Consider the following 24,386-nt stretch of genomic DNA (forward strand, 5'->3'; position numbering starts at 1 on the left):
CTCTGGCTTTTATACAAGGTTTCAAAGAGACCTTCAAAGAGCCAAACTGAGAAGTGGCTTGTTATCCTGTGGAGTCACTGCATTGTGCTTTTGCACTTTTCTTTGATTAATGTATGAAAGTTGTTCCCCTTGAGGCTTCTGGACAGCTCACAGAGAGAGAAGTGAAATTTAAAGGCTCTTCTGGAAAAGCTATCAGCATCACGCCGAGAGTTATGAGCTGGTCACTAGCTCACACGGGTGACCTGCTTCCAGCAGGGGCGATTTCTCAGGGCCAGCAAAGCCTTCTATGCTGCCAAATAAATAAATATTTTTTCATCTTTTCATTCTCATTGACTTTTTTGTATTTTCAATCGCCTTCCACTCCTAATTCATCTAAAAACAAATAGCAAAAACCAAAAAGTTTATCTAATCAGAATTGATTCCTCGATGCTTACAAGCAAAGTGTGACAACTGTTTCACAAATCGGAGTCTGAGCACCACCCTGTCAGGTCTTCAGAATTTCCACAGAATCCCACACGTCAGTGCCACATCACCATTGAGAAAGAGATCCTAATAGATTTAAAAACCCGAGATGTTCTGCATGATCGTGCGACTGATTTATTCAACAGGAAAGGAGTACTGATTTTCACTTCAAGTAAATTGGTAAGTGCTTTTTGCATTGTTATAGCAACATCAGGAGTTTTCTAAGTGTAAATTATGCTGCTTGAGCATTCAGTGTCGGATCAAGTTTTGAAAAGTAACCATGTACCCTGACAAAACAAAATTTATTGAAAGCAAAATTTTATAGAGAATTTTTTCTTGGTATTAGACATCCTTGGTTTTGGTTTTGGCTTTCGTGCGTGGACGTGTTTTTAAAATGTCAATTGGTATTATTAGTTGACTGCCACGTAAAGGTGTCTTATTCATTGTGAAACTGTGTTTTCTTAATGGCATGAATCACACTTAAGGCCTAGACTTAAAATGCACGGGCCGCAGCTGGCTTCAAGAGGGTAACCAGTCAAGAAAAACAAGCAGTATCAAAACTCAAAGCTAAAACTGTCTGACACAAATCAGTCATGTTGAGCCAATCTTGCCATGTCTCACTCAATGGGGTGTGTCCTTCATCTTAAATGTAGACTTCCCTAAATGCAACATTGTGGCAGCGGGGGCGTGGTCAAGCGCCCGTCCGGGAGAGAAAAGCGGTAAGGGCGCTCACACCTGAGCTAAATTATGTCTAACACCTGTCTCTAATTGCAGTAGCATGAGGAGAGCGGATAAAAGCCAGCAGCCACAGAGCATCCGGAGGCTGACAACACGGCAGAGATTACGTGTGTGTGTGTGTGTGTGTGTGTGTGTGTGTGTGTGTGTGTGTGTGTGTGTGTGTGTGTGTGTAAGAAAATGAAATTAATTAAAATGAAAAAATAAAGCTTACCCCTTAAGCTGACGTCTGTTCCCGTCCCTTCCTTTGGTCCGCTTTACAAACATAAAAACCATTGAGCATATTTTCTCACTATGTTCCTATACTGGATAGGTCATAATGTCTACTTAAGTATGAGGATGTGCAAAAGTGTAATTTATGAAGTCGAAGACTTATTTTCTCTTTAAAAAGAAACTTTGTAATTATCATTCATCCATGCAAGAAAAGGCAAACAATCCAACATACATTTAAATATTAGAGTCTTTAGAAGATTAAAAATACACTCTTTTGTATTTGTTTATTTACATAATTTTATCATTCATAATAGCACTGAACATTTTATCTTCAACATTAAATATGTTTCCATCCAAGGATTTTTTTTGCGTAAAAAGTTTTAGCGCATCAAAATAAAGCTGATGGAAACGCAAATAATATTTAATCCGTTTAACTCTAGTGCATAAACTCATACTGGATAAATATCGATACTTCAAATGTTGCGAAAAACTGGTATGTAACGTGACTTTGCATCAATCGTTAGCCTGTTTTAATCATGACGACAAGGTATACATCCTTGAAAGCCAATTTATTGTACGTGATTATAGATTGAATTTAATGGCATATAGATCCGATGCTGCAAACATGACATTTACAGGAGTGCCAACACAAATATCTCATTTTATGCACAATACACAATACTAGGAGAAAATCTTAAGTGTGCTTTTTGGAACACTAACAGCCCAATTCTACAAAATTATTGTTTAGCTTACTTTTGAAAAAATGCCGGCAAAATTCCCTGTATTAAATTAAATGTGAAATACGAAAAAACAAATGAAAAAATCAATTAAAAAAAATTTAATGTAAGATGTAAACCCAGATATTAAAAGCATCAATATTTCTTTAATAGCAGAAACATCAGGACCAATATTATAGTCTTATTAGAAGGGAATTTTTTTTTTTTTTTTTTTTGCTTTAAAAAGTGTTTCTTTAAAATAAATTTCACTTGTTGTTTTGATATTTTTCAACATAATGCAAAGCCATTCATACATTTTAAGACGGGTTGAGAGTCTAAATACTACAACTGTAACTAGTGTTTATAACAATTTATTATATTGAGGGTTTCCTTTCAGTCTACAGTGCATTATGCAGTTGTTCATAAAGTTTAATGTGCCAACTGAGGTATTTGGGGAAAAAAACTTGCATATCACCTAAATGACTTCCTCTCATTGTAAAAGCTAGTCTTTGACAATGGCCCTTCTTTTCCAGTTAGTTCAGCATCAGTGGATCTCCATTTGGGTTAAGAACGGTTGCTAACCTCTGGAGGATCTTCAGTTGGCTCTGTTTCTCTCATTCTCTCAGCCAGACTAACACTCTCATAAAAAATAAATAAATAAAAATACCAGTCAATTATTTACTATTAAACAACTTGATCAAATGGCTTTGATTTATTAGAACATTCTAGCTAAACTTATGCATGGGATACCAGTGTGATATGAGCAGGATATAAAATGAAAAAAAAAAAAAACACTTTTGTTAAACAAGTAAATTTTTTACATAAGGAACAACTTTCTTGTTATATAGCACTTACAATTATAAAGGCCCGTCTGACTCGTTGTTCTCTGCTGTTAAATCTTTTAATTATTAAATATATTTCTATACATATACATACATATAAATATATATACTAGGGCTGTCAATCGATAAAAAAATGTAATCGAATGAATTACATGGTGTCCCGATTAATTAATCGCATATACAAATATTTGCTGAGAAAGCCCCTCATATAACAATAATTCAATACATAATGATTAAATAATTATACATAGTTATCTTTAAATATTAAAAAATAGATATATAAATTATTCAGATAAATAAAATGCATTACATTCTTGTAGCAGAAGAGTTAATCATTGATAAAACAATATAAAAGTGGCTTTACAATACAATGTTTTTTTTACTACCATATTATTGATCGTAACTCAGTCATTGGCATACATTTCACAGCAATCCATTTCACAAGTGAATTTGTCAATCAGTTGGAGATTTATTATTAGGGCTTGTTTAAGGACCCGTCAATGTACACCTGCGTCAGACATTTTATTTATTTTTTAGAAACAATCCAGGGGTATACATAGTACACAATAATACAGATATATTTTACAATAATGCCAAGACATGATATTCATTACATAGTGCAATGGTTTTCAATGCTTTGGAGTTGTTGGAGGTACAGAGTATTTAAATAATATATAAAATAAATTCTCCAAAATACTACTGTGTGGGCACATTCCCAAAAAATGTGAGGGGCAGATTTATCTACAGCATTACAGAAGGAGCAAAGTGCATCTATTTCAGGAAGCATGTTTCTTAAATAAAGACTGACTGGGTAAATACGGTGTAACAGTTTAAAGGACACCTCATTAACCAGTAATTAAATATTTAGGTATGAGGTAAAAACCATACGATAGGGTGACCACCTGGCTATTGCTCTGTTGCAGGTCAGCAGACCTGATTTTGCAGGACAATGCGGGACACGAGGGAGAGATAACTTACTATTATTGTACTAGGTGAATAAATATTGATATTATATTAGATGTATTTTTGCAGTGATGTTAAATGTTAATGACGGCGCTGTGAACGTCACTCAGTTTGGCATAAGGTCTACGATGCAAACTAATTTTAACAGTTCAGACCGACTCAATGTAAAAATAATGAAGTGAAAATAATAATCTAATCTTTAAAAAGCACATTTCCAAATAAGCACATCAATTCCATTATTAAAGACTAGAAAATGCGTTAAATGCGTTCTTTAGTGCATCTTCAATTACATTTTTTTGTCTGATCTGGCTGCTTCGAGTAGGGCCTTCTCATTCATTATGACTGTAGAACTCCTGGCAGGTGTAGGTGTTCACTTTCACCAGGAGTTAGATGTTCTTTGTCTCTGTCCAAGCAGCGGTCATCAGTTAAAACACCCTCTCCACGAACGCGTTGGTGACAGGAATGCTCAATGCCAAAGATATCAGAACTGTCATGTTTGGGGCACTGAAATGCTTCAGCAGAGCTGTCTGTGAAACTTCGGTGGCATACCCTGCACTCTCCTTTTTTAGGGTCACCTGTAACTGGTTTTAACCATGTATATATTTTCTCCAATTCTTTATTATACGAACAAATACACTTTTTCTTCTCGGGAGCTCCGGATAGACCCATTTTTCTGTTGCAGTTTTTTTTTTTTTTCAGTGTTTTCCCACTCTGGCAAGAAAAAAAAGGCTGTGCATGTTCAGTGTTTTCTTATTAACTTTTTTGTATTTATTTTTTTTTTTATTTAAAGGACGATTAAATAAAATGATGCCGAAATAATAATAAAGATAAAAAATGATACAGACAAAATTGAAATGCGGGACACTTGCTTATGACTTGTGGGATGCGGGACAAAGCTTCCAATTTCGGGACAGGTGGTCACCCTACCATACGATCTGCGTCAGACGTGTGTAAGACCTGCGTCTCGGGTGTGTTGCGTCATAAAAATAAAATTTTTAGGTCACTGTGACAAGTTAAATATAGTTTAATACTCAATCTTTAAACACATATTGAGATCCCTTAGTTCGCATTTGAACCCTTAGTAACGCATATCTATGTTGTTTTCTTCACTGCTCACACAGCTGAAATTTCACTTATTGCCCTCTGGAGTATACAGGTGGTACTACAATCATGCGATAAAATGTGTAAATTTGTTTAACGCGTCATTTTTTGTATAATTAATTGCGCGTTATTAACGCGTTAACTCAACAGCTCTATACATATATAGATCTCCATGATTGATATTACTAAGACATATATTTGGGTCACAGGACAATGCACTTGTTCTTCACCAAATGGAACAGTATGTAATTTCGGAAGCAACATTGGTTCTTTTTCACATATTTAATACCTCAGTTAGTTTCTCCTCGCTCACTATGAAGTTTGATTTGTTTTTTATTTCTGTAAAGCTGCTTTGGAACAATATGCACTGTAAAAAGCACTATACAAACACAATTGAACTGAACTTAAGTCTCTGTATTACCTTGTATTACGGTTTTATTTTTTTTCAATTGGTTACAGGCGTTTGTCAATATAAGTACCCTTTTTGAAAACACTTCAAACAGCAACATGTATCTTGACACATCAGTTAATTTCTCTTCACAAAAATACTTCATACATGTCAAAATCAGCTCATTCTACCAGCAAACACACTTTGTCATTCATAACAAAATAAACCCTAAAAACACTAAATACTGGTAACGTATGATGTATAATAAATTTTTTGTCAAGAATCTTGGATTTTATCAAACTTTTACAAGAAAGACCAAAAAGAGGTATATTGAAGCGAATAGGTGCACAAATGCACACACAAAAGTTAAATACTCAATTCAAAAGGGTAATTACTAGTAATGCTATTTAATTCAGTCTTCTGCATTTGGCCACAAGTTCTCATCTACATCATATTGAATGTGTTCTCTCTGATGATTCACCTTGGGAAGACCTCTTACCATGAGTCTTCCTCTTAATTGTCTTGTACCTCGCATACACACTCCTCTTTCACTTCCTCGTACTACCTCATCTACCTGCTCTGTCAGCCATGCAGCACAATCATTACAAAGTTGGCCCCTTTTACATATGGTCAGCATTGATAAAGCAAAACAGCTGAATAGGTCATGAGCTAAGAGAAAAATCTGGTTTTATCAGATTTTATTAATTGTTTAACTTTTTTATGTTAAGTATTCTTCAAAATGAAATTATTGCTGTCTCATTCATTTTTTTCAGTTTTTAACATACATTTAACTGGTTTGAAAACTGTATTTAGAAGTGTACAACATTTTTAAGATACTTCAAAAGAAATGTATCTAATTGTTGACTTTGGGAGAGAAAAGATTTCATGAATTTTGAAAGATGTGGTCATAGAATACATTTTATATCAAAACATTGCCAAGATGATCCACAGTTCAGTCTACAGACACTGATGTTGTGTTGATAGAATGAAGAGTTTTGAAAACGTATACTAGATATTGAGAAAAGTATGTAATAATTGTAAGAAAACTATAATCAGAGCAATGTAAAAAAAAAAAAAAAGCCTGACGGATGGAGTATTTCAGTCTCCTAGTACGAAAGAAAGAATTTTCTGTTATTAGGTTTTTCCTTCCCATCCCAGTCTACGTCACCAGGATCGAGCGAGTCAAATCTGAATAATGACCACCTCATTTCTCCAGAAGAGTTTGGCTCCTGAGCTGTCAATTCGATTGAGAGTCATAAGTGCACAGGAGATTGGCGGTGGCATGTTAAGTCTCTGAGTGGTGTGTTTTGGAGAGAGAATGTGAACACAGTGGAGAGAAGGGAAGTGTAAATAGTCCTGATTGTGGTAGCTCAAAGCTCAGCTCTGATCAGCAGACCAGCAAAGCAGAGTGTCTGAACTCAAGTGCACAGTCTTCCGTTTCAGAACAGGTAACACCATTTCTGGCAAAAACAGGGATGCAAATTCATGAGGGGTGAAAAAAGTGAGACAATCAATGGTCCACAGACATGTTTTTCTGGAATATTTTTTAAAGAATAAGCAAAAAGTATAAATTTCAGCGTTTTAATGATTCAAGTATAGCAAATTAACTTCTATATTAGTGACTACTAATTATCCTTATTATCATTAATTCTTTCATTTCCGTTTCGGACACGCACCACTATTGAGATACTAAATGTAGTAGATAGACATGGCTTTGAAGAAACTCATCAGGAGCAGACCAAAGCACCAAAAACATGAAACGAGAGAGCAAGAAGGTATGCACTTTTATCATATTTAAAATTTTTATTTAATCTTTACATTATCATTAGAAAGCTCATACTCCAGGGGACTGATGCATAAATGCTACATATGCACAAAATATGCATTAAAATGTGCGTATGCAATTTCCCAAGCAAACATTGGGATTTATGAAAAATAAAATTGGTGTAAATGTGCTCACAGTTCACACACTCTTGACTGTGCATAAGCACTCTTTTACTGTTGTGTGAAAATTGGACTCCAACTGGACAAGTAATGAACTGAACAGACTGATTATAAACTCCACTTTTCTTTTAATAATAACAGTACTTTATTAGTACTAATAATAGTATCTTTAGAATAAAAACAGTACATAGAGTTCAGCACACAAATCAGAAATAACTTAATTTTACATAAATAATTACAAATGCATTAAAATATAAGCTGTTAAAAGGAAATGTTGGTAATTTGTGTGCTGCTTTTGGAAGACTTTCCTGTGGCATCATAAGGAGGGAACCAGTGCCACGAGGGGGCCCCTACCACTGATAGTTTGACAGTGGATTAGTTGTGCGGATGATCAAGGTTCAAATCCACCTTGTTCCAATTTCACTATTTTCCTCTTATCGATCAATGTAAGCGAAGATAGACAGTAGCTGTACACCATCGTAAAGTCATTTATTTGAAATAAAAATGTCCACAAAAGGTGTAAATAACATATCTAAGGGGAGTGTGACATAACAGAAAGTAAATGCTGTGTTCTAGTCATGATTGGGGGGCTCACTAAAGGTTGGGCAGTGCAGCGAAAGCTTTGGTTTAGGTAGGTAGGGAGCGGGCTGGGGTGCATTGATGGCTTTTTCCAGTGGTTTGGCCTCTCAAAGGGCGGCAGAGAGCGAGGTTCATGGCAGCGATGCAGTTACCCGTTCCCTGGACCTGAAGAGACCACTATCTCTAAAGCCGTGCTTGGCATAAAGGTAGCAGTCACATGCGTTTTATCCTGCTGCCAGTGATGCAATTAAGTTCCATCACAATACTTATACTACAGTGGCAAGAAAAAGTATGTGAAACCTTTGGAATTACCTGTATTTATGTATAAATTTGTCTTAATCTCGTTTGAAACAATAACGAACAAACACAACCTGTTTTATCAAATAACACACAAATTATTTTATTGTTTTTGTACATTGAATACATCATTCAAACATTCACAGAGTAGTTTGGAAAAAGTATGTGAACCCCCTAGGCAAATTACACCAAGCTAATTAGAGTCAGGATTTGGCAAACCTGGCATCCAATTAATGAAATGAGATTGGAGGTGTGGGTTAGAGCTAATTTGATTTATAAAAAGCACTCAGACATTTTGAGTTTGCTATTCACAAAAAGCATCTGCTGTCATTGACCATGCCTCGTAAAAAAAGAGATCTCAGAAGACCTACGATCAAGAATGGTTGGATTAAATGAAGCAGAAGAGGGTTACAAAGTTATCTTGAAGACCTTAGATATTAATCTGTCCACAATTACACAAATTGTCTATAAATTGAGATGATTTATTATGGTGGCTACTTTCCATAGAAGCGGCCATCCAGCTAAGATGACTCAAAGGGCACACTACAGAATGCACAATGAGGTAAAAAAAGAACCCCAAAAGTGACAGCAAAAAACTTGAAGGAATCATTGTAACTGGTTAGCATCTCCATTGATGAGTCTACTATATGGAAAACATCAAACAAGCATGGTGTCCATGGCAAGATGAAGCCACTGCTTTCCAACATAAACATTGCTGCCTGCCTGGAGTTTGCCAAAGACCAACTTGACACTCCACAACGCTACTGGGAAAATGTTTTGTGGACCACATACCAACATAAAAACGTCATCCCAATGGTGAAGTATGGTGGAGGGAGCATCATGATTCTGGGCCTCTTCGGGGCCTTGACCAATTTTATCAAGATATCCTACAGGATAATATCAGGGTGGCTGTGCACCAGCTAAAGCTCAGTAGAAGTTGGGTGATGCAGTAGGATGATGACCCTAAACATAGAAGCAAATCCAGTATGGCTTAAAAAAAGAAAATCCACCTTTTGAAGTGGCCCAGGCAGAGCACAGACCTCAACCAAATAGAGATGCTGTGGAATGACATCAAGATCACACCAGATATTCTAAGAATATGGATGAGCTGAAGCAATTCTGTTAGGAAGAATGATCCAAAATTCCTTCTGAACATTGTGCAGTTCTGTTTGGATAGGTGTACATGCTCCAAAATGCTAGGGCCGGCCCTAGCGGGAAAGCACTTTTAATGTCAGTGAAGATTTCTTGGCTAAAGTCCATCCGTGTGGAAATGTGTTTTAAGCAAAGTTTTATACATGAGGCCCCAGGTCTCAAAACAGTGGTCTAATATTGATCGAAGCTTATGACAGAAATGCCACATCACATAAGTTTTTAATTTTTTTGTGTCAAGAGTACACATAAAAGCATGGTAAATCAAAACAAGACATACGTGTTTAATAAAATAATAAGGAAGAACAAGCATGCAAGCTTTGCTGAATAAGTCATGTGTCAATGTTTCAATAAATAATATCCATCAGACCTTTTAATTTGCACATTTAGAGAAATATTGATGGATTATCGCATCTTTACTTCAATTTTTTTTTTTTTTTTTAATGTCTTTCATGTTTTGTGTAAATTATGCAGTCGTATAAACTTACTGTTATGTGTGTTTTTATTTTGTTTAAAACTAGATGGTGATAGAGCATTATTTTCATGAAGCCCTTAGGGACAATTCTCAATTTCATCAGTAAAACCAGCAGCACCAGCGGAGACCCCGATAATGTAGAGCTAGCTAAAGCAGGAACATGTGCAGACCCCAGTAATGTACAACCAGCAAGTGCCCTGCCAACTAACTCTGCTGACTGGCCTTATATGTTCCTTTTTTATTTATTTGGCACATTATTTCCTGTTAAATAAATACTAAATGTCCCTTGACATTTTCACTGTGTATTGTTTGTTTACTACAAAACTGCTTCACGGAAAATGCTTAAGGGTGGGGGTAATCATTTTGGGGATTACAAACAAAACTAGTGGGGGACCCCACACAAAGTTTTGTCGCTAAAAGGATAGGAACAGCACTGCGTCTTAGCGTGTTCTTAGTGAATTTAAATTTGTTCAATAACTAGGGTCTCTGGATTCTCGGAAACGATTAGGTAACACTTAAAGTAAATCTTGTTGTTGGTGAACAAGGTAGACTCACATGTCTATGCGGAAGTGAAGGAATAACATGCCCCTCTCATTCCACTGGTGAGTGCATGTACCAGGTCATTCAGTTCTTTTACGAATGAGAAGTTTCGTGAGTGCCGCTTTTTCATAGCCCTTCACGCTTCATTCCTGTCAGACGCAGAATCACTGTGCACATGCTGCTGTAGCAAAGCATGTGTTTGGAGAAAGGAGGGTAGGTTGCATCCATGCATTAAGTTACTAAACAAGAGCAAAGAGCACCATACTACTGCAAAGTGGGAATGTAGTAAAGATGTAAAGCCTCCACGGTCTGGTAGACTAACTAGGGCACAAGTTAATGGCTTCTCTAGTGATGTGTGGCACAAACTTGAAATTTAGGAGAATACCAAATGAGAATTGTACTTTCAACAAGCGATCCTTAACAGAATCGCATTCTAAGCATTATAAAGCTCCAGCAGATCAACAGGTACAGAATAAAAGATAGAGTGTGCTACTAGCAACACAAAAGGTTGTGGGTTTGATTCCCACGAAACACACATACTGATAAAATGAATTCCCTGAAAGCACTCAGTCATTTTTTTTTCAACTGTCAAATGAATAAATGTAAAAATGGAAATACAAAACAGAAATTTGTGTAAGATTTGTGTAGGAAAAGTAAAAGACTCTGAAAAACAAAGTTGGTGCATGAATGCTTCAGTATATCAGACACTTTGTCAGCCATTTCAACATCCTTATCCACCAAAATTCAATAGTAAATATTTTAAAATGGCCCAGAGTCAGTGTGAAAGAGTTTTGGGCCAGTTGATAGAGTGGCCACTTGCCCTATTCGGCAAGCAATATATTGTGTTGATTTTTTTATTTTATAACTATTTTTTATTTTTTAAGAAAATGCTTCAATGTGTAAAAATGCATTTTTATTCATGTACATTTTAACTAAAAAGTTTATATTTGTTTTGGAGTAATTTACAATTTTGGCAGGACAAGTACAAATCCAAACCACTGACCCAACTGGGCCAGCAGAGAAAAATAAATATTGTTGAGCCCAGAATTTGTGGATGTACCTTAATGTCTCGCATTCTGTGACATTTCCTTTGAAGGAGCCATTCAGCATCTTTTCTCTGGTAGCGAGATCATCAACAAGGTTTTGTCTTCTGTCTGCTTCAGCTTGCATTCTATCATTATTTATTAAGGACACACATAAATGACATAGCCTATGTTACTGTATAATTATGCTAATCCCACAGTGATATGATACACAGCTTTATATTGAATCAAACATATCTATAACTTACAAACTGAATAAACTTAATTTCACTGATTTTGTTGCAATGTTGGATCAGTTCTTCCAAATAATACACAAAAGCAGCACTACTTTAGATCATGTTAATATTGGTACAGTGCTCTTCAGACAGACTCGTCAGTAAAACTTAAATTACGTGGTGATTTGTAACAATACACTGCCCTCTACAGGATCTAATGAGAAATCACAGATTTGTATCTTCATTTAACCCTCAAGGAATTTGTAGCTTCAATTATGACTGCTAAACATGACCAGCATCAAAACATGACCAAAAGATTTCGAATATGAGCATAAAGATTGTGTATCACATCCTCTCTCTGAAATAATGTAAAATACAAGAATATACAAACATATGCACATCTCTCAAAGCTCTTGAGGTTTCACTCTCAGTATTTCTAGATGATGACATTAGTTGTTATAAATAAGTTCTGCTTCATTCTTCTGAAAAGGATACATATGCCGTTGAGCAGCAGCTCGAATCAAAGTCTCTCTGAGCTGTTCTACATTCTGTTTGAGCTTCTGTAATGATGCTCTCAGGGTCATGTTGAGCTGCAGGGACATAGGGCACGAAAGGAGAGATGTTATATCAAGAAAAAGCCAGCATTCCTCTGAAGAACAATACAATCACGTCAATCACCTTAGCTGGGTTTCCTCCAGTCCTCTGCTGTCTGTTTCGTTCATGGATGTTTTCTGCAATTTCTTGAGCCAGTCGACATGCTGCATCATAATTCTGTAACCTAAGTGTTAGAGAGAGAGAGAGAGAGAGAGAGAGAGAGAGAGAGAAAACTTAGGAAAGTCCTGAGCATGTACAGACTCAGTGAACACACACTGAGCATAGAGACAGGCAGACACAGACAGACCTGGCTGCCGAAGGAAGAGCGACTGTGTCCTCACTGCACAGAGAACCAAGTGGAAACAGAACTACACTTTTTGACATCCTGCCCCAATTATACAAATATTAGAGACACTTTATATCCCCTTTTTACAACCTACCAGAAAGACTTCCACCAAAAATCAAATATGGACAAACTCCCACTCCTGCTAGGAGAAAGCCCAGCAAGCTCAAGCCTGGCTGCCAGGTACGTGAGGTCCTGTCACGAAGAAAGAGCCTCCTGCAGGACAGAGCTACCAACCATACGCCTAGAAACACTATTATAACTATTAGAAAATCAGTTTAGAAAATTAAACTATATGAGAAAAGTGGAATGTTTCTTTCAGTCTGGCCAAACAGTTTGACACCACTGAAATTATACTATCAGCAACAGGTCGTGATATTAACAGGTAAATTAAATGCGTTTCTCCAGTGATTTGTGAATCACAAAACTCTCATCCTTAAACGCATTCACGTGATACACAGACAGCTCTCGTCTAATCGGCCTGACAACATTTACAAGCGTTGTTGCGTTTCAATAAATATAGGATTACTTTGTCCCTTAAAGTATATAATTTGGTCAGGAATAAAGGAAATTACAAGAGAACTATTCAGTCGCATGTCTGTCTACTAAAGACACAATGAATTTGACAACAAACTGAACACACCTGTCAAATTCTATGCTCAAATGTCCATAGTTGATAACAAGATAACTTACCATAAATCCTGTGACATACTGCTGCAGTTTAATTAACTGGTTATTCAGATATAAATGTGTTTTTCTAGAACTCCGAATAAAATCAAACCAACATAAACATCGTTAAACAGATCCTGTTTGGGAATGACGTAAGACGGTGGCTTCCTGGAGACACACCTCATTTCTTCTTCTTCTTCTTCTTCTTCTTGTTTAATGGCGATTAACTCTTTAGGAGCATTATCTCCACCTACTTTCCTGGATGGACAATTACACTTGCATGGGTGATGAGTCTGAAGTTTAAAATATGAATGGATGTTTCATACTCCTTCCCAATCCGTGGACCAATCAGAACGCATGCTCATGCTAGCCCTGCGTGTTCAGCTCCTCTAAAGTTCACAATTAGCTTTTCATGCTCCAGATTAGGTAGAGTATTTCCATCCACACATATTACATTCTAGACCCTAGACCTGAGTCATATATACATTTAATTAGTGCTCTATATGCTTGTCTGTCCATTAAACCTTTTTCTAAAATATCCTGATTCTTCATTCTGTCCTCCCCATTCTTAAAGTTACCAAATAATATCACAATATATATTATATTTACTACACATAAAAAAGGACATGACATACATTTCCAGATACACCACACACATCGCATAATCCATTTTCATGCAAACCCATAAGTGCCAGTGTTGATTTCAAACCTGTGTGTCCCAGTCTTAATCTAGACAGTACTTCTTTTCTATTTCCTCCCTGGCAATGTATCCTCCCTACTGTGTAATACTATAACACCATCTCCCTGTGTTACAACTGACCCATCTAATTTGCCACTTATTCATTAATTTTTTCTTTAAAAAGATTGTGCCTCCTTTTTCCCCATAGGTACTATTAACATCCAACTCCTTCTTGTCTAGTGCTTGTTTTTGCTAGTTTATCGGCAACTTCATTATCAGATATGTGTGCTGGTGTGATATAGTGGATTTTATGTTTATTAATTTTTATTCAAGGGCATTATAGAATTGGTAAATGTTATTTTTCTAATGTTGCAAATATTGTTTCAATGGTTGTTGGGGCTTTGATAAAACAAAGAGTGTTATGTGCATTTACTAAATACATTATTTTCATTTGGCAGACCTGCGTGATGACGTCATCGCATGCTTTATTAGGTGGCGTGCCCGTGATGTGCTTCATTCTGAGTAAATACGACGACAAGGAAGGCATCACTGCAGCGCTCGTTTTATTTCTTCTTTAATCTTTTTATACTTCTTTTCAGGGGTATTACACTGGTACCCAACAAAAATACATCACTATTCCAGCAGTGTACACAGATAACTCATCAGGTAATTTCAAACTATTTTCTGTTTTAAATTTTGGAATATATTCACCTATTCCAACCTTTTGACTGACAGGTTCCTTAGAGCCATCTGTAAATATTTGTCAAATTGAGTAAAATTTGTCATTTAAAATAGCATTAACCTTGTTTCCAATGTATTCTTCTTTGGACTTGTCTAGTAAGCTCAAATCTACAAACGGTTCAGGGACTCTCCAAGGTGGAGTATCAAGCGGTACATTAGGACAGAAGATCTTATTGTCCATGCCGCATTCCTTAGCCCACATTCTACTCTTCCATCCAAAACTATGTCCTCCATCATATGAATATTCCCAGCACTCCTCCAATACTTTGCAAGTAAGATGTCACTGCCAGTTTTTCCCTTCTAAGATTTAGAGGCATCTCTCCCATTTCTACCCCAATTCCATCTACAGGGGATGTTTTAACTGCTCCACAACATATTCTTAATGCTCTGGACCGAATAACATCTAGTTTTTTCAATAAGTACTTGGCTGCTGACCAGTATGCACTGCAACCATAATCAAAGCAAGAGTGAATCAATGCTTGATACATGCACAACAATGTACCATGACTAGCTGCCCAATTGTGACTAGCAACCATATGCAGTGTTGCCAACTATTTTCAATGGAAAGTAGCTAAAGCCTGCTCGAAAAGTAGCTAAATGTCGCCAGATGACGTCATGCGTCATTAGCATATTAATGACGTCATCGCGTCGTATTTGCATTCTGCCTAATTTGTCGGTACTGTAGCCTACTTCAGTTTATAATAACGGTTATCTCCCCTAAACCGTGCTCATACTGTTTTTATATAAGTATATAGCCGAATGTCCAGTAAAACGGTTCTCAATTACATATTTTCTGTTAGACAACGGAACGGAACTTAGCTAACGTTACATGTTTATGAGTTTGAAGAAGGTTTATTGTTGTGTTTGGATAAGTAAAATGTATAGAGTCTGTAAATATACGATCTGAAGTTGGAGAGTTCAGAAACCGAACCGGAATGAATTAAAACTCTGATTAGTAGTGAATATAAGCGCATGCCAAGAAAAAACGGTGAAATTAAATGTTTTGAATTAAAACAAAGGAGAAGGCAGCTGCTATGTGATCACTGATTGGTTCCTGCTAACACAGCGTGCACATGCGCAGCTCATTCATGTCTATGTCCGCTGGCGTGCAGTCAACGGAATGTGCTGCTCCTCTCAGCCGCTCACTGAACAGAGCAGACGCCGCGGGGAAGTAAGACCTCACGCTTGCAGTACTGGCGATATTTGGAATTTGGAAAGTTGCTAAGGTTTGTCCAAAAGTCGCTAGATTTGTCGCTAGTCGCTTTTTTGAAAAAATGTCGTTAAAGGGGTCTGAAAAGTCGCTAAAAATAGCGACAAAGTCGCTAAGTTGGCAACAATGACCATATGATTACACTTTGATTTAATTTTACTTATATGCAATTTCCATGATAATTTTTAATCAAACCATAAACCAACATATTTAAAAACGGTACTCTTTCCAATCATTGATCATACAACTTCAGATCTAATTGTTCAGTCCTCTTGTTCTTTGTGAATACAATGTATTGTGTTTTTGAGGCTGAAAACTTTAGACCCCAATCCAATGACCATTCCTCCACGTTTTTAATGGACTCCTGTATGCCTTTAACTACATATTTAATATTACAGACTCTCTTCCATAATACTCCATCATCTGCATATTCTTTGAGTTATTAATAGCTGTTTTTAACAAAAAATTACTACTATTAAAACTACTATTAAAATCGAGCTTTTTCTTGAAAGTATTTCCGTATATATATTCTTAATTTGTTGTTGTTTGTTAAGAATGTTTCATCTAAATTCTCAATGCTATGAGCTTTAGCAAATGTTTGAGCCAAAATTGTAGCCTTGTCTTTATTTGTAATAGCTATCTTCCCACTTTCCTCCATTACAGGTATCTTTTTGTAACTGTCATTTCCATTCATCTTCTTTATCATACGCCAGACTAGATTTATTTCAGTTTCCCTCCCTATTGTATGGCAGAAGTTTTGCCATGCTATCCTTTTTGTACTTTTAATAACCTTCTTAACATAAGCTCTTTTCCTTTGATAATCTATGACTGCTTCTGGGGTGAGTGTTCTTTTTAAAATCTGAAATGCTTTATTCCTTTCTTTGATTGCTGTCGAGCATTCCTCTGACCACCATGGCACATTTTTCCTTGTATTTGTACCACTTAACAGTGGGATAGACTGGGAGTCTGCAAAATAAATGTTATTCACTATTTTACCATACCTATCATCAACATTATATGGAGCCCTTAAAGGGACATGGTGGTGCAAAAATTATGAGATGGGAGGAAAAATATTTTTTTAATCTTTTGCGTTCTCTCGCAAAAAGTTTGCGTTCTCTCGCAAACATATTTGTTCTCTTGCAAAACCTGTTGTGAATTCAGAAAACTGTACTTCTGGTTTAATTTCACGCTGGCAGCCGAGCAGTGATTCAGAGATCACACGTTCACAATGGAGCGGTCCATAGAGTTTTACTTTGAGCTTGGACTCAAGTATAAAGAAATAAGGTCAGTGCTAAGTTCAAGGCATGGTTTTCACTTAAGTGAAAGACACCTAAAAAGGATATTACGCGATAGAGGATTATGTCAACGGAAAAATTACTTGGATTTTGTTGAGTTCATCCGTAATCGCTTTATGCGTACCCTTGAAAAGGCCATACGTGCTACACATGTGGAAGGCCGCCCATGGAAACAGACTCTATACGCATTCCTAGGCAATTAACATGCCACGCCTCATTGCTCCACTGGAATGGCTCCTGCTGATGTGCTGTTTGGGAGACAACTTCATGGGTACCGATGGATGTATGCCAAATGTAGAGAAAAGGGTCTGCGTGTGAGAAAAGAGGATGTGTGCTTGGTGCTGAAGGAATTGGACCCAAGAGGAGTTTTCGTGAGGAGGACCAGACGTCTCAGACGGCGCAACTACTTTGCTAAAGGACCCTACTTTATTTGGCACTTGGACTCGTACGATAAATTAAAACCATATGGTATTTGTATTAATGGTTGCATTGATGGCTTTTCGAGGAAAATGATCTGGCTTAATGCCTACACAACTAGTAGCGATCCGAAGCTGATAGGAAGTTACTATATTGAGGCGGTGCAGCGTTTGGGAGGTTGCCCTAGAGTTGTTAGGGGGGATCTTGGAACTGAAAATGGTCATTGTAATGTTTACAATTTATAACATGTGACATTATGCTTTATTATTTCCACATGTGATGTGTTTTAGTTTGAAAGCGGACATTGTTTATCCAGTCCACAAGAGGGCGTTTGAGTTTCATAGTTAAGTTAAGACTGCGTAAGCAGCGGGATTTTAGTTAACGAGGAAGCGGGAGAAACTAGAAATGGTTTATAACCGAGGTTAATAAGTTCATTAAAAAGTCTGAAAGCTACTTTGTTGTGTCAGAGTATTATTCAGAAACATTACACTGGCGACGAGGATCTAACTTTTACCCTCCCCTCCTCGAACATGGAAGCTGCACTGCCGTCATTCCCTGTTTTTGATATCGCTGATGATCAAAACTCCTCCAGCCGCTGGAAGAAGTGGTTACAGCGCTTTGAAAACTTCATCGTTGCTCTGGATATAAAAGATAATACAAGAAAACGTGCAATGCTTTTGCATTATGCTGGGGATGGTGTACAGGACATTTTTGGCACACTTTGTGACACCTGATAAGCAAAGGACTATAAATGCGCAAAAGACAAGCTAAGTGAATATTTTTCCCCTAAAATCAACATCGCCTATGAGACTTACAAATTCAGACAAGCTAAACAACTAGCAGGGGAAACACTTGAAAGAGAGATTAAAACTATGATCATTCAAATGTGCACGTGCAATAAATTGCGGCGTAAAGCATTACAGAAACCAGAGATGACGTTGACGGGACTTCTGTCACTTGGCAGAACCATGGCACTCGCTGAGATTCAAGCATCAGGAATAGAAAAACACAACAAGGTGCAGTACAGGAAAATCCAAGAGAAAACGTTATGGCTGTTGAAATGGGAAGAGGGGCGGGAAAGAAAGATGCAACAACTGTTCCGGTATATTTCCACACCTTGAGGGAAGAGAATGCCCAGCAGGGGGGAAAAGATGCAACGCTTGTGGAAAGCAAGGACATTTTGCCAAATGTTGTCGCTCTAAATGGCCACAAAACCGCATCAGAGCAGATGCCGCAAACACAGAGTCCTCTGAGGAATATGTATACACTGTTACCCAACCAAAAAGGAATCTCCCACATAGATAAAGGTTAGTGACTGTAAGATACAAGTGATGCTTGTTTCCGGGGCAACTGTAAATATCATTGATGAAACAACTTATCATAGACTGAGACATAAGCCCTCACTCACTAAATGCACAGTTCCCATCTTTCTGTATGGTTCAAGCACCCCACTGCCTACCCTGGGAAAATTCACCTCACTGGTGGAATCCAAATCACGATTCACAAATGCAACCTTCCAAGTACTGTAAGGCATTAACGGCAGTTTACTTGGCTATGACACTGCCAGTAAATTGGGACTAATCAAAGTTGCTAACACTCTCCACACAGCTCCAGAACAGCCAGTGCAGTCACTACAGCCTATGACAATCTCAAACCAGACAGAGATGAATGCAATAAATGATCTCCTCACTGAGTATGGTGACCTCTTCTGTGGGATGGGAAAATTAAAAGACTTTCAAGTCAAGCTGCATATAAAGAAAGACGTTCCTCCAGTCACACAACCTCACAGAATAGTACCGTTCCATATCAGGAAACGAATTGAAGCTGAATTACAACGTTTAGAGGAACTTGACATCATTGAAAAAGTGGATGGGCCCACTCCATGGGTTTCTCCAATTGTTCCTGTTCCAAAGCCAAAAGACCCAGAAGCAGTGCGCATTTGTGTGGACATGAGGATACCAAATCAAGCCATCGAGCGAGAACGACATCTCACACCTACAGTAGATGACATAATACAAGCGCTCAATGGAGCCAGGTTCTTCTCAAAACTGGATTTAAACTGTGGATATCATCAGCTGGAACTGGAGCCATCATCACGCTATATCACAACATTCTCCACTCATGTAGGACTGTGACGTTATAAAAGACTGAGTTTCGGAGTTTCCTCTGCAGCAGAGGTATTTCAAAATGCCATTCAGCAAGCCCTGGATGGTATCCCCTCATTAATCTGAGTGATGACATTCTGGTGTTTGGCAGAACAAAAGCTAGTCTGATCAAGCTCTAAGGACAACATTTCAACGACTTAAGGAGAAGAACCTGACTCTTAACAAGGCCAAATGCTTTTACGCACAAAACACTTTAGATTTCTTCGGATACATATTCTCGGATGGCGGTTTCTCTCCTGATCCCAAGAAAGTTCAGGCGTTACATGATGCTGCGGCCCCGACCAACGCCAGCGAGGTCCGCAGTCTTCTCGGCATGGCAAACTACAGTGCCCGCTTCATCAAAGATTTTGCCACTATAACTAAACCTATGAGGGAACTTACAAAAAACATGTTCACTGGACTTGGACAGAGAAACATCAGAAGTGCCTTGATAAAATGAAACAAAGTCTAACAAGTGATGCTGTCATGACCTATTTTGACCCTTACAATCTAACTGAACTGGTGGTTGATGCAAGTCCTGTGTGTCTTGGGGCCGTGTTGGCACAGAGAAAGGGCCCACATGAACCAGCCAGAGTGATAAGCTATGCAAGCAGAGCCTTGTCATTCATTGAACAAAAGTATTCACAAACCGAACGTGAGGCTCTTGCCATTTTGTGGGGCTGTGAACATTTTCACATGTATCTTTATGGGGCACCATTCACCCTTGTCAGTGACCACAAACCTTTGGAATGGATTTTCAATAATCCCAAATCCAAGCCGCCTGCTCGTATAGAACGTTGGTGTCTATGTCTCCAGCCTTACAACTACACAGTCCATTACAAGTCTGGCAAGGACAACCCAGCGGATTATAGGTCACGCCACCCCACACATTGGGGTTAGTCAAAACAAAGAAACTGATAAGGGAGAAAGTTTGGTTCCCTGGCATTGACAGACAGGTAGAAATCATGATAGCTGAGTGCATCCCATGTCAGGCCGTTGTGCCCAATCACACAGAACCTCTCTGCATGTCTGAACTGCCTTCATCACCATGGGAAAAAGTTGGTGTAGACTTTTGTGGTCCGTTCCCCTCAGGTGATTACCTTTTGGTGGTCATTGATGAATACTCCAGATATCCAGAGGTGGAGATTCTGCAGTCCACGTCAGCCAGAGCCACAATTCCTAAATTAGACAAAATATTCTCGACACTGGGAATTCCACTGGAGGTCAAAACAGATAATGGTCCACCCTTCCAAAGCTCAGAATTTGCAGATTTTGCAACGTATCTAGGTTTTAGACATCCATCCATCCATCTTCAACCGCTTATCCGAAGTCGGGTCGCGGGGGCAGCTGCTCCAGCAGGGGGCCCCAAACTTCCCTATCCCGAGCCACATTAACCAGCTCTGACTGGGGGACCCCGAGGCGTTCCCAGGCCAGTTTGGAGATGTAATCTCTCCACCGAATCCTGGGTCTTCCCCGAGGCCTCCTCCCAGCTGGACGTGCCTGAAACACCTCCCTAGGGAGGCGGCCAGGGGGCATCCTTACCAGATGCCCAAACCACCTCAACTGACTCCTTTCGACGCAAAGGAGCAGCAGCTCTACTCCGAGCTCCTCACGGATGACTGAGCTCCTCACCCTATCTCTAAGGGAGAAACCCGCCACCCTTCTGAGGAAGCCCATTTCAGCCGCTTGTACTCGCGACCTAGTTCTTTCGGTCATGACCCAGCCTTCATGACCATAGGTGAGGGTAGGAACAAAAATTGACCGGTAGATCGAGAGCTTTGCCTTTCGGCTCAGCTCTCTTTTCGTGACAACGGTGCGATAGAGCGAGTGCAATACCGCCCCCGCTGCCCCGAGGTACTTGAGGTAACTCCTTCACTTGGGGCAAAACCTGCTGAGAACCATGGCCTCAGATTTAGAGGTGCTAATCCTCATCCCAGCTGCTTCACACTCGACTGCCAAGCGATCCAGTGAGCGCTGAAGGTCACGGACCGATGATGACATGAAGACAACATCATCTGCAAAAAGCAGCGATGAGATCCCCAGCCCACCGTACCGCACACCTTCCCCACCCCGACTACGCCTTGATATCCTGTCCATGAATATCACAAACAGGATTGGTGACAAAGCGCAGCCTTGGTGGAGACCAACCCCCACATGGAATGAACTCGACTTTGTGCCGAGGACCCGGACACAGCTCTCGCTTTGGACGTACAGGGATTGGATCAGCCCTAAGAAGGGACCCCCCACCCCGTACTCCCGCAGCACCTCTCACAGTCTCTCCCGGGGGACCCGGTCATACGCCTTCTCCAGATCCACAAAACACATGTAGACCGGATTGGCATACTCCCAGGATCCTTGCGAGAGTAAAGATCTGGTCCGTCGTTCCACGGCCAGGACGAAAACCGCATTGTTCCTCTTCAATCTGAGGTTCGACAATCGGCCGAACCCTCCTCTCCAGCACCTTGGAGTAAACTTTACCAAGGAGGCTGAGAAGTGTGATACCCCTGTAGTTGGCACACACTCTCTGATCCCCCTTTTGAAGAGGGGAACCACCACCCCGTTCTGCCACTCCTTAGGCACTGTCCCAGATTTCCACGCAATGTTGAAGAGGCGTGTCATCCATGACACCCCCTCCACATCCAAAGCTTTCAGCATTTCTGGTCGGATCTCATCAATCCCCGGGGCTTTGCCACTGTGGAGTTGTTTGACTACCTCAGTGACCTCCCCCAGGGAAATAGAATCTGATCCCCCATCAGCCTCCAGCTCTGCCTCTAGCATAGAGGGCATGTTGGGATTTAGGTGTTCTTCAAAGTGTTCCTTCCACCGCCCAATAACCTCCTCGGTTGAGGTCAACAGCGTCCCATCTTTGCTGTATACAGCTTGGATGGTTCCCCGTTTCCCCCTCCTAAGGTGGCAGATGGTTTTCCAGAAGCAATTTGGAAAGTCCTTCTCCATGGCTTCTCTGAACTTTTCCCACACCCACTGCTTTGCCTCCCTCACGGCCGAGGCCGCAGCCCTTCGGGCCTATCGGTACCTTGCAACTGCCTCCGGAGACCTCCGGGACAACAAATCCCGGAAGGCCTCTTTCTTCAGTCGGACGGCTTCCCTGACCACCAGTGTCCACCACGGTGTTCGAGGGTTACCACCCCTTGAGGCACCTAAAACCTTTAGGCCGCAGCTCTCCACCGCGGCTTCGGCAATGGAAGCTTTGAACATTGCCCACTCCGGTTCAATGTCCCCAACCTCCGCAGGGATGCCTGAAAAGCTCCGCCAGAGGTGTGAGTTGAAGATCTCATGGACAGGGACCTCCTCCAAAGGTTCCCAGTTCACCCGCACTACTCGCTTGGGCTTCCCAGGTCTGTCCAGAGTCTTTCCCCACCCCCTGACCCAACTCACCACCAGATGGTGATCGGTTGACAGCTCTGCCCCTCTCTTCACCCGAGTGTCCAAAACATATGGCCTCAGATCCGACGACACGATTACAAAATCGATCATCGACCTTCGGCCTAGGGTGCTCTGGTACCACGTACACTTATGAGCATCCTTATGTTCGAACATGGTATTTGTTATAGATAATCCATGACTAGCACAGAAATCTAATAACAAACATCCACTTGAGTTCAGATCGGGGAGGCCGTTCCTCCCAATCACGCATTTCCAGGTGTCCCTGTCATTTCCCACGTGTGCGTTGAAGTCACCCAGCATCACTATGGAGTCCCCTACTGGGGCCCTATTCAGGACTCCATTCAGGGTCTCCAAGAAGGCCGAATACTCTGAACTGCTGTTTGGTGCATATGCACAGACAACAGTCAGAGTTTTCCCCCCACAACCCGTAGGCATAGGGAGGCGACCCTCTCGTCCACCGGGGTAAACTCCAAAGTAGTGGCGCTCAGCCGGGGGCTCATGAGTATCCCTACACCCGCCTGTTGCCTCACACCCTGGGAAACTCCAGAGAAGAATAGGGGAGTCCATCCCCTATCCAGGAGTACGGATCCAGAGCCAAAACTGTGCATTGATGTAAGCCCCACCAGATCCAACTGGTAACGCTCCACCTCCCTCATCAGTTCCGGCTCCTTCCCCCCAGTGAGGTGACATTCCACATCCCCAGAGCTAGCCTTTGCTGCCCGGGTCTGGTCCGTCGAGGCCCACGGCCTTCACTGCCACCCATATGGCAGCGCACCCGACTCTTGCGGTTTCTCCAATGGGTGGTGGGCCCAAGGGATGTAGAGGAGGGTTTCACGTCGCTTTTTTGGGCTGTGCCCGGCCGTGCTCCGTGACCAGGCGCTCGCCGACGAGCCCTCCATCTGGGCCTGGCTCCAGACGGGGGCCCCGGGCTTCCTCCGGGCAGGATAACTCCTTCTCCTACCGTTTTTGCCATAGAGTCTTTGTGAACCATTCTTAGTCTGGCCCCTCACCTGAGACCACTTTGCCTTGGGAGACCCTACCAGGAGCACATGGCTCCAGACAACACAGCCCTCAGGATCATAAGGGCACACAAACCTCTCCACCACGATAAGGTGCTGGTTCCCGGAGAGGAGGTTTTAGACATGGGAAGATAACTCCACTCTGGCCTCAGGCTAATGCAGAGGCTGTACGCTTTATGCGTACCCTTGAAAAGGCCATACGTGCTAC

The 24,386-nt window shown here is 40.2% G+C and overlaps 1 protein-coding gene across 1 annotated transcript in view; it reads right to left on the reverse strand.

Moving 5' to 3' along the window:
• The window catches only part of LOC127646090 (syntaxin-8-like), a 99,048-nt gene extending 85,602 nt beyond the window's left edge, over window positions 1-13,446 (reverse strand). Inside the window, exons 1-4 of the mRNA XM_052129550.1 lie at window positions 13,293-13,446; window positions 12,341-12,440; window positions 12,158-12,252; window positions 11,465-11,575 (exon numbers count right to left, since the gene is read on the reverse strand). Of these exons, the coding sequence (XP_051985510.1) occupies window positions 11,465-11,575; window positions 12,158-12,252; window positions 12,341-12,440; window positions 13,293-13,309 (323 nt within the window). The 5' untranslated portion in view covers window positions 13,310-13,446. The remainder of the gene's footprint in view (window positions 1-11,464; window positions 11,576-12,157; window positions 12,253-12,340; window positions 12,441-13,292) is intronic.
• Window positions 13,447-24,386: the final 10,940 nt, after the last annotated feature.

Source organism: Xyrauchen texanus, chromosome 7, assembly GCF_025860055.1.
Source record: "Xyrauchen texanus isolate HMW12.3.18 chromosome 7, RBS_HiC_50CHRs, whole genome shotgun sequence".
In the NCBI taxonomy this organism is placed as follows: domain Eukaryota; kingdom Metazoa; phylum Chordata; class Actinopteri; order Cypriniformes; family Catostomidae; genus Xyrauchen; species Xyrauchen texanus.